Below are 16,882 nucleotides of genomic sequence, written 5' to 3'. Positions count from 1 at the left end.
TAACTTAAACAGTTTTGCTCTGATACCAATTGAAAATTTGTAAAGCGTAGCACTGAAACTGAAGTTGTAACACAAATAATTTGTAACGTAGTTCGGGCAAACAACCCTAATCTGCGAGGCACTTCTCAATTTGAGAACTTGCCTAAATCCACTAAAAGCTCAATATTTAAAGTACACTGTTTGGAACCTGAGAATACACAATAGAATGATCTTTCCTACCAAACTATTGAAACCTAAACACATGTACTACTTTCTAGGGGAATTTAGTATCCTATTCTCAAAGACTCTCGTACCTCACAAGATTAATGTTGAATGCTTGGATTCTACAAGAAAGGACAACCCCTATTTATAGTAGCTATTCCTAACAGATTCGTGAATAATAAAGCTATTCCTAATCAGACTAGAACTAAAAACTTCAATAACATTTCCTTTTAGAACTAGTACTCTTCAATAACTACTCCTCTTAGGCTTGGTATTCCTTTATAGATCTGGAATTCCTTTTGCACATAACTTTAACAAAACACTTTGAGTCAACAAAAATGAAAACAACAAATTATTTTAATTTGCTGCAAACTAAGGAAGTCCAAGTTCGTGTGTGTAAATTTTAATATTGGTATGGCCTGAAAACTCCAATGGTAGCATAATTTATGAGATCGACATACAACTATGATCAAAGTCATCAAACGTAAGAAAAAAATTTCACTTTGTGATGGGTAATCAATTTATTAAGTAAGTAGAGATATGAATTAATGATATGAAAGATGACCGAAGAAGAAGATCAATTGAAAGACTAAATTACGTACAGTGCAATATATTTTAATTAATATTTTTGATTATTTATTGGTGGACTAACAGAATTCGATTATCAAACAATACAATTAAGATCAGAGGAAGCCCTTTTGCTGGAAGCTATGGATACAATCATCAAACATTTGGGAGAGCGTGGCGAAAGGAGGAAGCCCCAATTCCATAATTTTGGTGCAGTCTAAACTATGCTCACTGTCATCTCCTTCTTCATTGCTGCACCTGCATACATATACTCAGATCAGATAGATCGATCAACTATATATACATATATTGGATTGAATTAATAAGGTAGGTAGGTAGCTTAGCTTAGAATTGAATACTGACTTGGTTAGATATGGATAGGATGGATATTTAGGTCTTAACATGTGAATGATCTGAGAGAAGTGTGCAACCGTGGTTGAACATATGAGTCTACCCGATGCATTTTGTGCCTCCATTGCTAATATATGTGCTCTAACCGCGTCTTCAATATGCACAAACCCCACTCTTTTATTCGGATATTCTCCTATCAAACCTACAAATTCAACCAAAATCAAGCCCAGGCCACGCCAGGCCAACAAATATATATATATATATATATATATATATATATATATATATATATATATATATATATATATATATATATATATAATCTACACAACACACATATATATATATATATACCTTTTACAATGGCAAGTATGAGTTGTAATGTACTGGTTGGTTGGGGTGTAAGCAGAGGACCAACCACGAAGGAGAGATTGACCACAACCAACTCAATCCCATCATTCTGCTCAGCCCATTTCCATGCTTCTTGCTCTGCCATTGTCTTTGCATAAGCATACCAAAGCTGCAATATAATATGCATGTATATCAGATCCGATCCGATCATGCATGCATGCATGCAATATATATCTACATAACTACTATTACATTGTAGCGTTTGCAGTAGTCGAGGTCGGTCCAGTGAGACTCATTGAGAGGGGAGATTTGGGTGGCATCATGGCGATATCTTATGCAAGAGCATGATGAGGTTAGAACAACCCTTTTGACCATCATTTTTCTTGCAGAGGTTAGCACATTTAAGGTGCCCTTTACGGATGGGTCAATGAGGGTTTTTTGGATGTTGTGATCATAGGGGACTAACACAGGGGAAGCCGTGTGGAATACCCCATCCACTCCATCAAAACCATCCTCCATGCTTCCTTCCTCCATAACATCACCTTTCAAAATCTTCAGCCTCTCTTTCGCTCCCTTTAGCTCCCATAGAAACCCCACCTTCTCCAACTCTCCTATATATATATATACATATCATCGATCACTTCCATCATCAATCAATAATTAATTAGCTATATATAGTAACTAGCTAGTTATTACGCATTCATTATATTCTAGCTTTTACATACATACCCGGATTTCGAACCGTGGTTCTTACACTGTATCCCTTGTCCAAAAGGGACTTCACAAGGTATGACCCTATCAAACCTGTACCTCCAGTCACGCAGTACTCAGGCCTTTTCGATTTTGCTTGTTCATCCATATATCGATCTATTTGTATATGAGTGCTTCAATTCAACCCTCTTGATATATATACAAGTTTATATATAATCTATGATATGCCACACTATGTTACTCCAATATATACATGTGTAGTGTGTGTATATATAATAATTAAACATATACTAGGTGCATATAATAAGTTTATTTGATATGATAGATGGCATGCATCTTGCGCTTGCTACCTGCCTACCTCAGCTCACCTGCAGAAAGATGATCAAGTTTAGTTGGTAGCTATTCCACGCCTAATGCATGCATGCATTTGAATTATATTATATTACTAAACATATGTTAGCTCTGATCTGATCTATACCTTCCAGCCTTCAATTCATATACTACCTACAAATTAAATGCCTCACAACAAGCTAGCTAGGATTATATATATTTGCCAAGCTAAGGATCGGATATTGATATATGGTTTTAATTGGCCCATTAGGTTTTTTTGGGGGTGTAAAATTGGCCCATTAGTTGATATATATGTGTGCGTGTGTAGACAAGTTAAAATACAAATTATTATTTAATAAATGCACGTGATCACCGACTTTGAATTAGTCTTGGACTACTCTTGGGTGTGGCATTATATTATATTGCACCTAAATACCTAATTATATTTTCTTTTCCTTGAAAAAAATAATGTAATGATTCCATTCATTCCCCATTTCCCCCGTCCACCTGATCTGATCAGAGGTATTGGTTTGAAGTTTGAAGGGCAGATACAATGCACCAAATCTACATAGCGTAACAAACATAAAGAAAGAAAAAAAAGTAGCTAGAGGTGAATCATGTGTTTACTATTATTAGTATATTGTTTTTCACAAATAAAATGATCTTAATTATTTACAAGCCAAATTAAATACTTCGATGATACAGACAGGCTTACACACGTACAGGTACAAAGAAGCTAAGAGAAGAGAAGATGCTTAGTTACTTGGAGTCCCCAAAAATGGCGTCGTATATATATATAGTACAACATAAATATTATGTATATATATCTGAAAGGACTCGATCCTGGTGGATAAAAATTATACAGTGTTTATTCACGCATGCATACATATAGATACAAATTAAGGACCGACGAAGCATACTACATTAGCCCCGACCGGCAACCTTAATTAGCTTAGCTTAGCTAGAACCGTAGTCCAACATTTCCCACCTAAACGGTTGGAACACGTAAAGGACTTCCGGTGAGCTCTTGAATAGAAGAGCAACACAAACACAAACAGCAGCTATTGCCACCATTGACAGCATAGCCGGCTTGTAAAGTAGCGATCGCCCCCTGATTACATAACCCATCTTCTGATTGCACACCCTGCAACCCTCCTCTCTGGATCTGGATAATCTTGAAACCTCGAAGCTCGTGCTACCACCATCATTTTGCTTCAACTTGTATATTCCATCCCCAACAGCGCTACCAATATCAACCACCACGTGCTCTGTCGTTGAAACTTTCCTGTTGAGTTTCCGCTGGACCAGGTGGATGTAAGAGTAATGTCCTCGCAGACGAGCATAGTCTTCTGGAGTAAACCCTGTGCTATCTCGACCATTCTTCCATGCTTCAATTGCCACCTGCACAATACTCACAAATGCATGTTCATAAACTCACTCAACTGTGTTCTTTAAAAAAAAAAAATACAGAAAGAAAGAGCAAATTCAGTACAGTACCTTTCCAGGATCATCAGTCAATGCATCAATCACGTCTTCGGATCCATCTATACCGGCTGCAACATGCAGAGGTGTCAAACCCGAAGGACCTAGTATATTAGGTCTAAACAAAAACCCACCACCCAGAGCCTCCTCATATTCCAACCTCAGCTCATCAGCTACTCTATCTGGACTATATCTCAACAGTAGCTCCACCAAAGGCCTTGAATTTCTCCTAACAGCTTTGTGAAGGAGACCCATCTCAGAGAATAAAAGTTTCAAGGAGGAGGACTGCTCTCCAGTGCCCACGCTCCCATTAAAAAAAATGTCCAACAATTTCTTCACAACAGCACACCAATTATGGTCTATAGAGAACTCCATAAGCCATGCAAACCGTTTTGAAGGAAAGCAACAACTTGCACTAGCATCCAATTTCGACATTCTAGATTTCAATTTGTTTCTCTGAAGAAGCCAACCCATTTCATGTAGGAAATCCATTGCTTGATTTCTTGTTTCCAATTTATCAATCTGTCCATTGATGTAATCTTTCTGACTCAACTCTATCTCATTCTCCAGTGTTCGAATTTCGGAGCAAACATCCTCTTCAGCAACTATAAAAGGAAAGAAACTGCTACTAAGACCATCATGATCTTCGACCTGTATAAATAAAGGTGACAGAGTGAGCATGGAAACAGCCTTGCCAATCACCTCTAATGCCATTTTCTAGGGCACAGGATGAATAGCTAAGATTAAAAAAGTTATTCACCTCTATGAAGCCTCTACCAGCTGCTTCAGGAACAGAACATGTAAAATTTACAGATTGGATTTCATGATGCTCCTCAAGCTCATTACTATGTTCTGATTCCTCTACACTGGCTTCTGGAACAAGATAGTTCCCTTCTAATGCACAGTGTAGCCTGGCGAAAGGAATTCAAGAAAAAATAGCTCACTTAATTATGCAAAAGCAGTTTACAGTGACACAGTAATGCAAAAATTGCTTCCTAATGGAGAAACAGTAGGGTGACCATCCACGAACAGCACTTTTAAGATTATCACACACACACAAAGAATGCCAAGGGCACAACAGTAACATAAAGCATACCTTGCCAAGGGCGTAGATAAGTTAAAGCCTTTAACTGTAAATTGAGATCTCTCTGACACAGGTACGGCAATGGGCTTCACACTTAGAATCGTACTGTAATCATAACTGTTGAAAGGCAAGGACGTTTCCACAAGAACCTTACCTGTAGCAACAATAAAATATAAAATAGAAAAATAAATCCATCTCAGATTAGGAATTAATAAATAAATCAAAGGAAAAATATATTTTTTCTACTCCTTTGCAGGGAATGGGGTGAACTATCCAAAGAACATTTAATGTGAACAAACCACTGCACAATAATGCTATTTGGTTCTGCACCCTAACGTAAATCCATCCATTTCTCCAGAAACTGTCATTATCAGGGGCATCCAGAAGTCTACTCAAACTGGAATTCAAACTGCAGCAAAGCTACAAAAACAATAGAAACCCCAAATATCAACGCATTTTAGAGTAGGCACAGACACAGAAACTGTTTAAAAGTCATGCTTCTGGGAAGCAAGCATACCTCCTCCCAAGCAGATTCAGGTAGACGAAGATATATAGTTAATATGACACAACCAGGCCGAATATAGCTCTCAATGTCAGTAGGACTATGAGATAACCAATCCAGAATCTGTCATTTAGATGTTAACATAGACACATAGTTAAGCTTTTAAACAGGTTGAGAAATGAAGGGGGAAGCACTTGCCCAACTTCCAAAAATATGAAATAGCCAAAGAGATGCATGGAAAATAAATTTAATGAAGTACCTGTGCACGTAACAAGAATGGAAAGTCACTTGGATCTTTCCCAAAGAGTTTGAAAACAATACGATCTGTGCGGCTCTGCAACAACAATGCTCTTGCAAGATTACTAAAGGTTGAGTTTCAAACAAAGTCTAAGAAAAAATTATATGAATTGAACAATCAATCTCGGAAGATACATTTCACATACAGACAAACGCAGAACTTTAATATTGTACAGCACAGACTAACTAGAATCTAATGCATAACCCACAATAACTCATCTGCATATTTCATTGATAACACCCTAAAACATTGTAAAGTTCAACAAAGAAAAAGAGACAAATGTGATGGTGCAGAGATAGGAATACATATAGTGTACCTGAGGATCCCCATTGGAACTTGATGGTGATTGGGCAGAACCTGAATCTGACTGCCCACTTGCTTGAGGTGGACTTGACTGATGAGAATCCTTTTGCACCCATGATGGGCATTCAAGAGATCCAGTAACCACATCTGCAGGGACAGGCAATCTCTCTACATCTTCCGTTCCATCATCCGAATCAACATACATGTCATTCAAATCAAAAGTAATCAATTTGTTCCTGCCAGCAGAACTTTCCTGACCTGGTGCAGTAACCAAAGAACTGCTTTCAACAGAAAACATATTAACTGGTCTTTGAGAAGATGAAGCTCGCATATCTTCAACTCCGACATCATGCACATCCAATCCTTTCGTTGGCATCTTGGAAGCAGAAGCAGTACAAGGTTGTTCTTTGGGTCTTGAAGGGGCTTGAGACCCATTTGAGATCAAGGCCGATATCATATCTGAATCTCTAAAAGCAGGCCCATTGTTCAGCAAGTTTGAAGACTCATTTAGAATCCCAGATATACTTTTGTCCCCAGACAAGGCACCTTGGCTAGCAAGGCTCTTTAGAAGGTGAGATAGCAAGTCCTGATCTTCTGTAGAGTTCCCTCTGTTTGCTGCAGTTAGTGAAACAATAAGATAAATATCACAGCTAAATAAAAATAAAAACAATAAAAATTGAAACAAATAAAAGTCAGAATGAACTTATTTGAAAATATGCAAACTCTCTCTCTCTCTCTCTCTCTCTCTCTCTCTCTATATATATATATATATATATATATATATATATATATATATATATATATAGAGAGAGAGAGAGAGAGAGAGAGAGAAAGAAGAAAGTATTGGATTACTTACAGTGCATGTTGGCGAGTATCTTCAGTAGGCTCATCAGTAAATAACCACTAGCCTGGCTATCATTCATGGTGTTGCTATTAATAACAGTCTCTGGTTGTGTTTTCCTTCTCCTTTTATTATGACCAGCTAAACGTCTACGGCAACTTCGTTTCCCATCATCAAACTCTTGAAGTGCATGAAACCTACAAGGTAAATCCAATGACACTAAATCATGGTGTTTGGGAAGATCTAAATTTACAACCTAGTGCAGGGAACAGTGGCACTGGAACTTTAGAAGTATTTTAAGTCTTACAATTCCAAAGAACTTCAACTATAAATTTCTAGCTTAAGAAATTAATTAGTTATTGGAGTACAACCTCACAAAGTTAGAATATGAGAGTCTTGAGAATACTGGAATAGCATGCCAGTCTCTCCTAAAGGGATCAATCATAACTATGGGTGAGAGCAATTAGAAATTCATACTGACCTACTGCACTGTTGGCAGAAACGCTGCATAATGTTGCCTACAAGTGCCTTGGTTGCCTTGGAATGCATCTCACAAACCTTATGCCTCCTGTGATAATCTTTGGCCTTACTGAGATCTGCCCCACAATCCTCAACTTGACAAACGGCACGGTTAGAAGTTGGTCCAGACAACTTGATCTTTTTCCCAATGGTTCCATCCAAGGTTTGCAGTTCCCTGTCATTACTAGGAAATCGTCGTTCTCCAAGCTTCAAGGTAAGAGTACCAGTCTCACCACCTTCAAGGTTATCTTCCTCAACCACAATAACCCTCTGCCGCTTTTCCAATTCTCTTGTCTCTTTCTCAGACCCAATATTTACTTCATCGGAGCAAGAGGAGGAACTATTGGAGGTGGATGACACCACGGCTGTGGAGATTCCAGTTTCAAGTGGGAAAAACTGCCTGCTCTGGTAATTTGATGATGGGTTGGGATTGAGAGGTCTGGCAAGGAAAAGATGGCCATCCCATTTCCAATCACTGGGATCCCACTCCAGACTCCTTTTCCCCACCGCTCTCAAATCCGCTGCACCCAAATCATAAAAGAGTTGAGCTTGACCTCCAATTCTGGCCTCCATTTATGGGATTACCAGATTTCCAACACTCTAATATTGATAAAAGCCCCCAAAATACTATAAAGAAAGAAAATTAAAAAAGTCGAAATCTTTTAGCAGGCACAACAGATCAGAGTCGAAAATTCCCAAATCTCAGCCAAAAGGAGAAAGACCTTAAATGAAGCTAATCGGCCTCAGTTCGGCCCCAGAAGTCAAGAAACACTACAGAAATAGATCCATGGTTCCAATTAAGAGCTACCCACATGCCCGTCTCCTAATTAAATTTTGAAAAAGCTCAAATCCGCTCAGTCTTGATAACGAACTGCCTCCATACCTCAATTAAGCAAATTGAGCACCGTAAATTCATTAATGAAATGAAATCAGTTAAAACTCGGAGTTGGGAGAAAAAAATAGATACAACTAAATCTTACAGGAACGACCGAGATAAGGATGGACGGAAAGCGGCGAACGGCGGGGAGTTGGGCAGAGGATGGTTGTAGCTAAAGCCTAAAGCCGAAAGGTTGGGTGGGATGAGGATGATAAGATGGCGAATGTGAATGCCGTGGTGGGGTAGGAAGAGAGAGAGAGAGAGTGGCGAGTATGCTGTTATGTCTGTGCGCGTTATTTTCTTCCCATATACTGTATTTTTTATTCTTTCTTTTTCACCGTTGTTGCATTGACAGTTACCGGCAGCAGGAGTTCTGTTTTTTTGTTTCTTATTTTTTATGTATTTATTTTTTGGGGGGTAATTTTGGCGCACAACCTAACACCAACCAGGACGGCAGGATGCTAATCGATAATGAATTTTTGCACAATATTTTATGATATTTATCACCTTTTGATAAAACAAAACAGATATAATAAAAAGAGGTGTGCCGGTATTTCATTCTCAACAATCAATCATTGAAGGGAATCTCTGAGCTAAGAAGTGGACAATCCTATTCACTAATCGTTTAATAAAAATAATGAAAACGATTAGAAGAAATAATAGAATGTTTTTTTTTTTTTTGCATCCAAAAGTAACAAATCAAAATATATAGGAACCAGGAATGATGTGTGGCATTCAAAGTTCAAACCATGCATGGATCACCTGGAGGGCATCCATTTCAACCTGGAAAAGATCATGATTCAGCCTTTTCATCCATAAAAGAGCTTCAGCTCCCTTAGAGATAATGCTTCAGCCTCCTTCGATTCGGAGTGTATATTCGCATCCATGGAACACTTTTTGCAGCAACAAAGCCTCCATGGTCATCCCAAATAATCCAACCAAATCCCATGACACATATGGCAGCATGCCAGCATCAATATTAAACTTTAAATAACCCAAACTTGGCTTCCTCCATGTATCAAAGAACAACGGGCGAGCTGAGCTGTCTCATAAGAAATTTCTTCGGTAGTAGCAGCTTTCCATTCACTCAGGTGAGTTTTAATTTAGTTCTCTGATCTCAACAATAGCTCTAGTTGGGGTACGTGTTGGTGTCATTCCAAATGTTTTCATTTCTAGCAATTTAGAGGTACTAACAGATCATCAGTAAAAGACTTTGTTCTTCTTGATTCAACGACCAACTAACCACTCTGAAATTAAATTCATGCATGCTTATGCACCATAGTTGGTTGATAGGTGAGCTTATGATCGACACATTTAATTTTTATATATTTTAATTACAATATTATTTGATAAACAATACCAATTTTTTAAAATTTGATAATATCAATCAAATCTACTTGTTCATATTAAGTAGCGAGTAAACTAATACTTGCTCTTAATTAATTAATATAGAGTGGTATCTTAACTTAATTAATTAGGTACGTAAACCTCCACTCAGTTCAGCTCGCCAAACAATTCCAATCTTTACATACATTCATGCGGATGAGAGGAAGGAGAGTTTGCAGAGGTAGTGCATGCATTGAATTGAAGCTAATATAAGCTAGCAGGTACGTATAGAAGGGGTACAAGAGTTAGTGGAGCATCAATTTTGTAGGTAAATGTAAGTAGCTAGAAATCAAAGACCGGTTTTTGTTGGCAGTTTTGTCTCATTAATTGTGATTACAATACATGTGTATGTGTGTGCATGGCTTTTCTTCAAGGGAACATGCTATGTTCTGCCTACCAAAATCCCACTATCCATCATTTATATTTCTATATACATACATATATACATACTTCAATTCATTATATATATATATATATATATATATATATATATATATAGAGGCGAGTTCAGATGCGGCAGTGCGGCATCACCAATAGTTCAACAAATATACACATCAAAAAATACACCACAAAAAACAGAAGAAAATTAGGTACGCATCACCAAACACACACCATTAGGAGTGAGTAAAAACACCATTGTTCGGAAATACACCATTGGGAGTGGTGAGTTATATGGTGTATTTTTTTGGGTCTATTGTGTATTTTTTATGTTTTATTGCATTTTGTGTGTTTTCCTTACACGGTTGGTGTATTCTGAAATTCTGCCGCACGAAAAGACCTCGCCGTATTTGAACTTTCTTTTATATATATATATATATATATATATATATATATATATATATATATATATATATATTACTGTATACAGTGTGCAATAAGCTAGCTAGCCGATCGAGTTAATATTGTTACAAATTAAAATTAATATTAAATAAATATCATGCTGAATTTTGATTTAATTTGTTTCTCTTAGCTTTTTGCCAACAAATAAAATCTTATCTAGTTACTCAACATGCGTTAAAGTTGTGATGTTTTGATGTAGGAGTTCAGATACATACTAAAAATGGTGCAGGTTGGCATATGGCGTAATGATGCAGACCCCAACTATTGAACCAAAAATGGTGCGTGGTCGCATACTGCATAATGATAATGCAGACCAGCGGAATTTTTACCCGGTTTCACTCACACGGTACATCAGATCACCATTGTAATTAAAATTTGTACTTCATTAACCGTTGAAATTGCAATTCATTAAACACTCTTTATAAAATGAGTTTAACAATTGACTTTTTTTTTTTTTTAAATGAAATAATACCACATTTACTTTTATTTTGTATTCACGGTCATCATAACGCGTTCACAACCTTTTATTAAACAAGTGATATTAACTTTACATACTTTCATTTCTATTCACGATTAATATAACACGTGCAATTAATCTATAAATAAGTTAGACATTTTTTAAGTAAAAATCAGACTTTGTATAAATAATTTATGATGAACAAATATTAGTTTCATTTGTGGAGTCTGATACGAAAATCTATTAAAAAAATATAAACAAAACTATTATAAATTCATAATATTTTATATATTTTAAAATAACAATGGAAATAAAATAATCCATTAAAAAAAATAAAGATCTAATATTACAAATATTCAAATAACCAAAATTATAACAAATTATTTTAGTGCACCCTTAGTTGACTAATAGACAGTTATACTACTTTATTAATTTTATTGTAATTGTAATGCCGGATACAGATATTTTATGTTTTAAGTTTCATTCTTTTGACTTGTGATGGGAACAAACAATTTTTGTGTGTTTTATTTTAAATCTTTGGGACTAGATGCTATTTTTAGATTTTTTTGTATTATTTGTATAGTCGTTATGTTGATTGTTTGGATATTGTTTGTGAACATAAATTATTTATTATTTACGAACGAATTATAACCATGAACATGTGTATGCGTTTGTCTATTTAGTGCTTACGGACATTAACAAACACGTTTGCAAACATATTCATTAACATTAAAGAACATATTCACAAACTTTAACGAGCACATAATAATGAACACTTGAAAAACAAATTAAATATGAACATAATTTTTAAAAACATTAACAAACGAATACAAATATGAATACGAATACTCTAAAAATATTAACAAATGAATATAAATAACCTCTTGTTTGTTCATGTTCGATTCGTTAACCGTTCTATGACCAAGTGTGCAATCCATAGAGGCCACGAGAGCTATTGGGAAGTCCGCATGTGCAACTCAACTGACCATAGCGGTGAAGTTTGAGAAGAATGACAAGGGATCGAGTCTCACTAGCGGAGGAGCAACCTCTCAAAGTGAGAGGCTCATTGTGCGTAGTAAGTAAATGTCTAGTTTCTATGATTCGGTTGTGTTATCATAATTTACATCCTCTCAGATGTTGTGACGGGTCCTTGGGGTTGACGATTCAACCTTTTGGGAAGGTTGAGAGCTATTGGAAAAACCATTGTGTCATTTGAAAGGTTCGAGACTATATCAAGAAAGTAGAAACTAATTCATTCACTTGCTCTATTTATTTTGTTCCTTACAGATATATAAAATAAGGATTATATAAGGATTTTAATTAAAAAAGGATAATTTAAAATTGACTATGTAGTAAATCAGTAATCAGTAATAACATACGAGCAACGAAGTTTCCCCGCTATATTCCTGTTCATATTTGCTTAATTTGCGCATTAATCTCCGGCTTGGAATTTCGGAGCTTCAAAAATCAAAACCCTCAATCTCTCACTCACGCGGTGGCATCCTCAGTGCGTTGAAGAAGGCAGGCTGCTTATTCCATTCAGGTACCGGCTTCATCTCTGTGTTCCCATTTACATACCCAACTGACTGGATTCTATATCTTCTTAGCCATTATATGTCAAGCTCGAACTGCTTTTTCATTTCATGAACTGCTTTTTTCTGAGTTTAATTTCTTCTGTACTAATGTTTGTTCTCATGTTATTATGCTCTTTGTCCTTAAAAGTAGTCAGGAATCTGAATTCCATACATCCATCAGTAGTGGAAATACATGTCCCATTCATTTGCAGAAAGCAACTTGCCAAATCCCTTATGGCAGGCCCCCTTTGTCTGTATGTAGTGGTTGGGAATCATCCCATTAGCACTAAATTTGAACTTTTCCACAACCAGTGCTCCCAGGCGTTGCTATCTACTCCGTATTTACCAGTCACTTGTGGTAACAAGATCATCCCATATTAGAGTTGAACACAATATTCTTTTTCCATCCATAACCACTCACTCATACCCTGAGACAGGGGCTATGAAGTCCTATGACATAAGACATTCAAGACTAGAGAACAGAAACTTACCACGATTGAACTGTGTCCTTGCTGACACTAATTGTTCAATCATTCTTAATCTAATGCTTTCACTTCCTTGTTTGACATTTTACAAGTTTATATGTTTCGTTAATCAATTATTAGATCTATCTGTGAAATTTTGTTATGGGTCTATTTACCTAAGAAAGAATTTTGGTGTAACACTAGTTAAGTATCAGATTCCAAAACATTCAAGTTTAATCAAATTTACTAAAAACTATATATTCTCAAATACTGTTTTGGACTTTCAATCAAAACAGTACTCTTGAGATCGAAGGGAAATTTGTATTATACAAAGTATGGAGTACTCCGTAATAAATAAGAAGGCACTGTCTCACTGAACTATTTCTGATTGCATCTTGATTGTCTATAGGTTGAAGAAAAATAAATGATCATTTGCATATGAAACACTTATTAATTGCATTGGAGAAAATAACTCAAGTCCAAGTGCTAATTTTTTGTCCTATGGCTCAACTTTCGAGACAGCTTCAACCATTTGAATCTTTTATCCTGTCGTCAACTTCTTTGCACTGTGTACACTGCACATTGTTCAATGCTACAATAAAAGCATCTTTCTTATGGGACAGATCATTTCTGATGTATCTATTCTATGCTTAGATCAATTCCTTTCCTTAGAAGAAACTATGGCTTTTTTTCCCCTCTTGAATATCTGCATGCATTTTTACTTATTTTAATACCAATGGAAACTACATTCTAAATGAGAATTTTTTAAATTTTTTGCAGAGAATATTAGGACAACAACCCATGAGCTGCTTTAACTGTTGTGAGGAAGATGATTTCAATAAGACTGCTGATGGGGGAGACTTGCATACTGTGAAAAGTTCAATGGGTAAATTAGCCCAATTTATTTTGTCTGTAATATAGGGCATGAATTAAAATGTTACGACTTTCTATGGAAGGAAAAGAAAGGAATCTACTTGAATTTTTCGGTTGGTCTCCCTCACATCAATTTGGCCTTAGGAAATGATTTCATTGACAAAATATGCTCCAATTTCAATTTCAGTACCTTGGTGAACATGTCTAGTTACTTTTTATTACCAAAGTTTTGCTGTCCTTTCTGCTCTTCCTTTATATTTATTTCTGGTCTTTGATATATTTAATTATGTATTTATTTCTGGTATTGGCAGCTGAATTAGAAGTGATAGTAAGGTTGATATTTCCTTGCAGGTAAAAATGGAACTCAACACAGCAAAGATGCGTCAACCGGTGGTGTTCAAGCTGTGAAAGTTCAGCCTATTGCAATCCCTGCAATACCAATTGAGGACCTTAGGGAGATCTCAGATAATTTTGGGACTACTTCTTTAATAGGGGAGGGTTCATATGGAAGAGTATATTATGGGGACCTCAAAAATGGGAGGGCTGCTGCAATTAAGAAGTTGGATGCAAGCATACAACCAGAAGATGAATTCTTGGCACAGGTGCTACTAAATATCTGGACCAATTTTTTACCTCACTGGATAATACTGCTAAGCACTTGATGTTTACAGGTGTCTATGGTTTCAAGGTTAAAACATGAAAATTTTGTTGAACTACTTGGTTATTGTGTTGATGGAAATCAGCGTGTACTTGCTTATGAATTTGCATCAAATGGATCACTTCACGATATTCTTCATGGTATGACATAGCATTTCTGAATTGTTTTTCAGCATAGTTATTCTTGTCATTCTTCTCTTGTGCTATTTTTTTGCCTTATGGACTTCCATGCAACACTATTGTTGAATTGTTATGGAGGAAATTCCCAACATTAAAGTTGTTCATATGATGCATGATCAGTTTAGTTTATTACAATTCCAACTTGTGGGTTTTTATTTTTTTTAAAGCTTGAGCATACTTTTCTAGATTGGTTTTGCTGAATATCTACTAGAATGATATGCAACAATGAAATTATGCCATTCATTTTGGTTTTTATTATTACCGAGTATTATTTTTTGGGTAGTTTAATTGTAAAAGAAACTATTAGGAAAAGAGTATGTACATTTTACCCTTTATCATTTTCCAGCGTATTCACACTGTCTGAATATGTGATGGAGTAGATTTTAATGTTTTTACTTGTATGTTTTAGGGAGGAAGGGAGTAAAAGGAGCTCAACCTGGCCCTCTGCTTTCCTGGGCCCAGCGAGTTAAAATTGCTGTAGGAGCAGCTAAGGGCCTTGAATATCTGCATGAAAAAGCTGAACTTGAACTTGTGCATCGAGATATCAAATCCAGCAATGTACTAATTTTTGATGATTATGTAGCTAAAATTGCTGACTTTGATTTATCCAATCAGTCTCCTGATATGGCAGCGCGTCTTCACTCAACTCGTGTCCTTGGGACATTTGGTTATCATGCTCCTGAGTAAGTTCTCATAAGTCATACCTACTTTATCAAATTGCTTGTATTCTTCTCTCCCCTACGTACGCCAATGTTACAATATGTAGGAAATGTCAAACTATTAATCTTTGTGTCCTCTCATGTTTTGAACTGATTACATCATTGGTATATGTTGGAGCATCTTTAATTCTTATTTTTGTGAATTGGTAGATATGCAATGACCGGGCAGCTAAATTCAAAAAGTGATGTATATAGTTTTGGTGTTGTCCTTCTTGAGCTGCTCACAGGACGTAAACCTGTTGATCATACCCTACCACGAGGCCAACAAAGTCTTGTTACATGGGTATTGTGCTCAACTCCAAAATATCTAAGCTTTTCTGTTCATTTGGTTTTTCTAATTCTTTGCGACATTCTTTAGGCTACCCCAAAACTCAGTGAAGACAAGGTTCGCCAATGTGTTGATGCAAGACTGGGAGGAGAGTATCCCCCAAAGGCAGTTGCAAAGGTAAATGATGGAATCCATCATCCCATTTATGTATTTTTCATAAATATGAGTTGCAATGTGGAAAAAAAAAAAAAAAAAAAAAAAAAAAAAAGAGATGCTACTAGTCCATCTTCAGATATCTGCTTATAGTTGCTTAGAATTGTGAATCACTCCCAGTGATTCTGGCACTAGGCAGGTGGATAATTGGATTTTGATTGTATGAATTTCCAGTGAATTATAGTTTCAACACAAAAAGGCAATGGGGAGAGGATAAAACTAGGATGAAAATGTAGGGTAGAGTTGATGAATTGAGTGGTGATTTGTGTGTTGATGCAGTTTGCTGCTGTTGCTGCCTTGTGTGTACAATATGAAGCTGATTTTAGGCCAAACATGGGCATTGTGGTGAAGGCACTCCAGCCTCTTCTGAATACACGGCCTGGAATTGGTGGTGAAGTGGGTGTGGGACACACATGACAATTGCAGCAACCAAGGGAACTCAACTCAGCCTGGTGAATTCTAAATATTCTGTACTGATGCCAGTGAGGTCTAGACGCATTGGCGGAATTAGTCTGAAATCTGAATCGGTTGAGTTTAATATTGTAGATGCTGATAATGTATATGTCTGGCTGTGTTTGTTGCGGACTTCTTTAGACCTGAGTTTTGATCGTCACGTTTTTGTCATGCACAGAATTAAATTATGGCAAGGCGTCATGAAGAGGACCGACCTATTGCCACACAATTTCTGTACCTTGACAAATACAATACAATACACATATATTTTAGTTAGTAAAAAGGATTTCAATTAAAGTTAGTTAGCGATTTCGAATGTTCTCTTTTGTTTTTGTTTAATTTAATTTAATTTCTTGATTGTGTTAATCTTATCTTAGAGTA

General features: G+C 36.3%; 3 protein-coding genes across 5 annotated transcripts; 1 reads left to right on the top strand and 2 right to left on the bottom strand.

The window, feature by feature from the left end:
• Positions 1–800: 800 nt before the first annotated feature.
• On the bottom strand, positions 801–2,404 carry LOC109159720 (tetraketide alpha-pyrone reductase 2). The gene is made up of 5 exons (XM_019307823.1): positions 2,200–2,404; positions 1,723–2,081; positions 1,474–1,639; positions 1,132–1,321; positions 801–1,026 (listed from the first exon to the last, which is right to left on the bottom strand). The coding sequence occupies exons 1-5, from the start codon at positions 2,327–2,329 to the stop codon at positions 885–887; spliced, it is 987 nt and encodes a 328-aa protein (XP_019163368.1). The 5' UTR covers positions 2,330–2,404; the 3' UTR covers positions 801–884.
• An 844-nt stretch (positions 2,405–3,248) lies between these two features.
• Positions 3,249–8,690, bottom strand: LOC109159696 (squamosa promoter-binding-like protein 12). Its single transcript, XM_019307791.1, has 11 exons — positions 8,521–8,690; positions 7,503–8,411; positions 7,037–7,218; positions 6,194–6,795; positions 5,839–5,913; positions 5,595–5,702; positions 5,377–5,497; positions 5,090–5,231; positions 4,754–4,904; positions 4,009–4,644; positions 3,249–3,912 (listed from the first exon to the last, which is right to left on the bottom strand). Exons 2-11 carry the CDS (start codon positions 8,111–8,113, stop codon positions 3,469–3,471), a joined length of 3,072 nt encoding a protein of 1,023 aa, XP_019163336.1. The 5' UTR covers positions 8,114–8,411; positions 8,521–8,690; the 3' UTR covers positions 3,249–3,468.
• A 3,827-nt stretch (positions 8,691–12,517) lies between these two features.
• LOC109158117 (pto-interacting protein 1-like) lies at positions 12,518–16,802 on the top strand. Of its 3 annotated transcripts, XM_019305958.1 has the most exons (9): positions 12,518–12,643; positions 12,823–13,032; positions 13,919–14,020; positions 14,359–14,613; positions 14,683–14,809; positions 15,258–15,531; positions 15,718–15,850; positions 15,926–16,012; positions 16,328–16,802. In XM_019305958.1, the coding sequence occupies exons 3-9, from the start codon at positions 13,940–13,942 to the stop codon at positions 16,463–16,465; spliced, it is 1,095 nt and encodes a 364-aa protein (XP_019161503.1). In that variant the 5' UTR covers positions 12,518–12,643; positions 12,823–13,032; positions 13,919–13,939; the 3' UTR covers positions 16,466–16,802. The 3 variants fall into 3 exon arrangements, with proteins under 3 accessions (XP_019161503.1, XP_019161485.1, XP_019161493.1); XM_019305940.1 differs by lacking the exon at positions 12,823–13,032; XM_019305948.1 differs by lacking the exon at positions 12,823–13,032 and having other exon boundaries at positions 13,919–14,024; positions 14,363–14,613.
• Positions 16,803–16,882: the final 80 nt, after the last annotated feature.

Source organism: Ipomoea nil, unplaced genomic scaffold, assembly GCF_001879475.1.
Source record: "Ipomoea nil cultivar Tokyo-kokei standard unplaced genomic scaffold, Asagao_1.1 scaffold0302, whole genome shotgun sequence".
Lineage (NCBI taxonomy): Eukaryota > Viridiplantae > Streptophyta > Magnoliopsida > Solanales > Convolvulaceae > Ipomoea > Ipomoea nil.
This window is presented reverse-complemented; position numbering and strand designations above follow the sequence as displayed.

Coding starts and splice junctions, on each gene's coding strand:
- LOC109159720 (XM_019307823.1), bottom strand. CDS start 2,329: ATGGATGAACAAGCAAAATCGAAAAGGCCTGAGTACTGCGTGACTGGA. Junction 2,082..2,199: donor AACCACGGTTCGAAATCCGG/GTATGTATGTAA, acceptor ATATATATATAG/GAGAGTTGGAGAAGGTGGGG. Junction 1,027..1,131: donor TCCTATCCATATCTAACCAA/GTCAGTATTCAA, acceptor ATATGTATGCAG/GTGCAGCAATGAAGAAGGAG.
- LOC109159696 (XM_019307791.1), bottom strand. CDS start 8,113: ATGGAGGCCAGAATTGGAGGTCAAGCTCAACTCTTTTATGATTTGGGT. Junction 6,796..7,036: donor GATACTCGCCAACATGCACT/GTAAGTAATCCA, acceptor CACTAACTGCAG/CAAACAGAGGGAACTCTACA. Junction 5,498..5,594: donor CTGAATCTGCTTGGGAGGAG/GTATGCTTGCTT, acceptor TTGTTTTTGTAG/CTTTGCTGCAGTTTGAATTC.
- LOC109158117 (XM_019305940.1), top strand. CDS start 13,940: ATGAGCTGCTTTAACTGTTGTGAGGAAGATGATTTCAATAAGACTGCT. Junction 15,532..15,717: donor TTTGGTTATCATGCTCCTGA/GTAAGTTCTCAT, acceptor GTGAATTGGTAG/ATATGCAATGACCGGGCAGC. Junction 16,013..16,327: donor CCCCAAAGGCAGTTGCAAAG/GTAAATGATGGA, acceptor GTGTTGATGCAG/TTTGCTGCTGTTGCTGCCTT.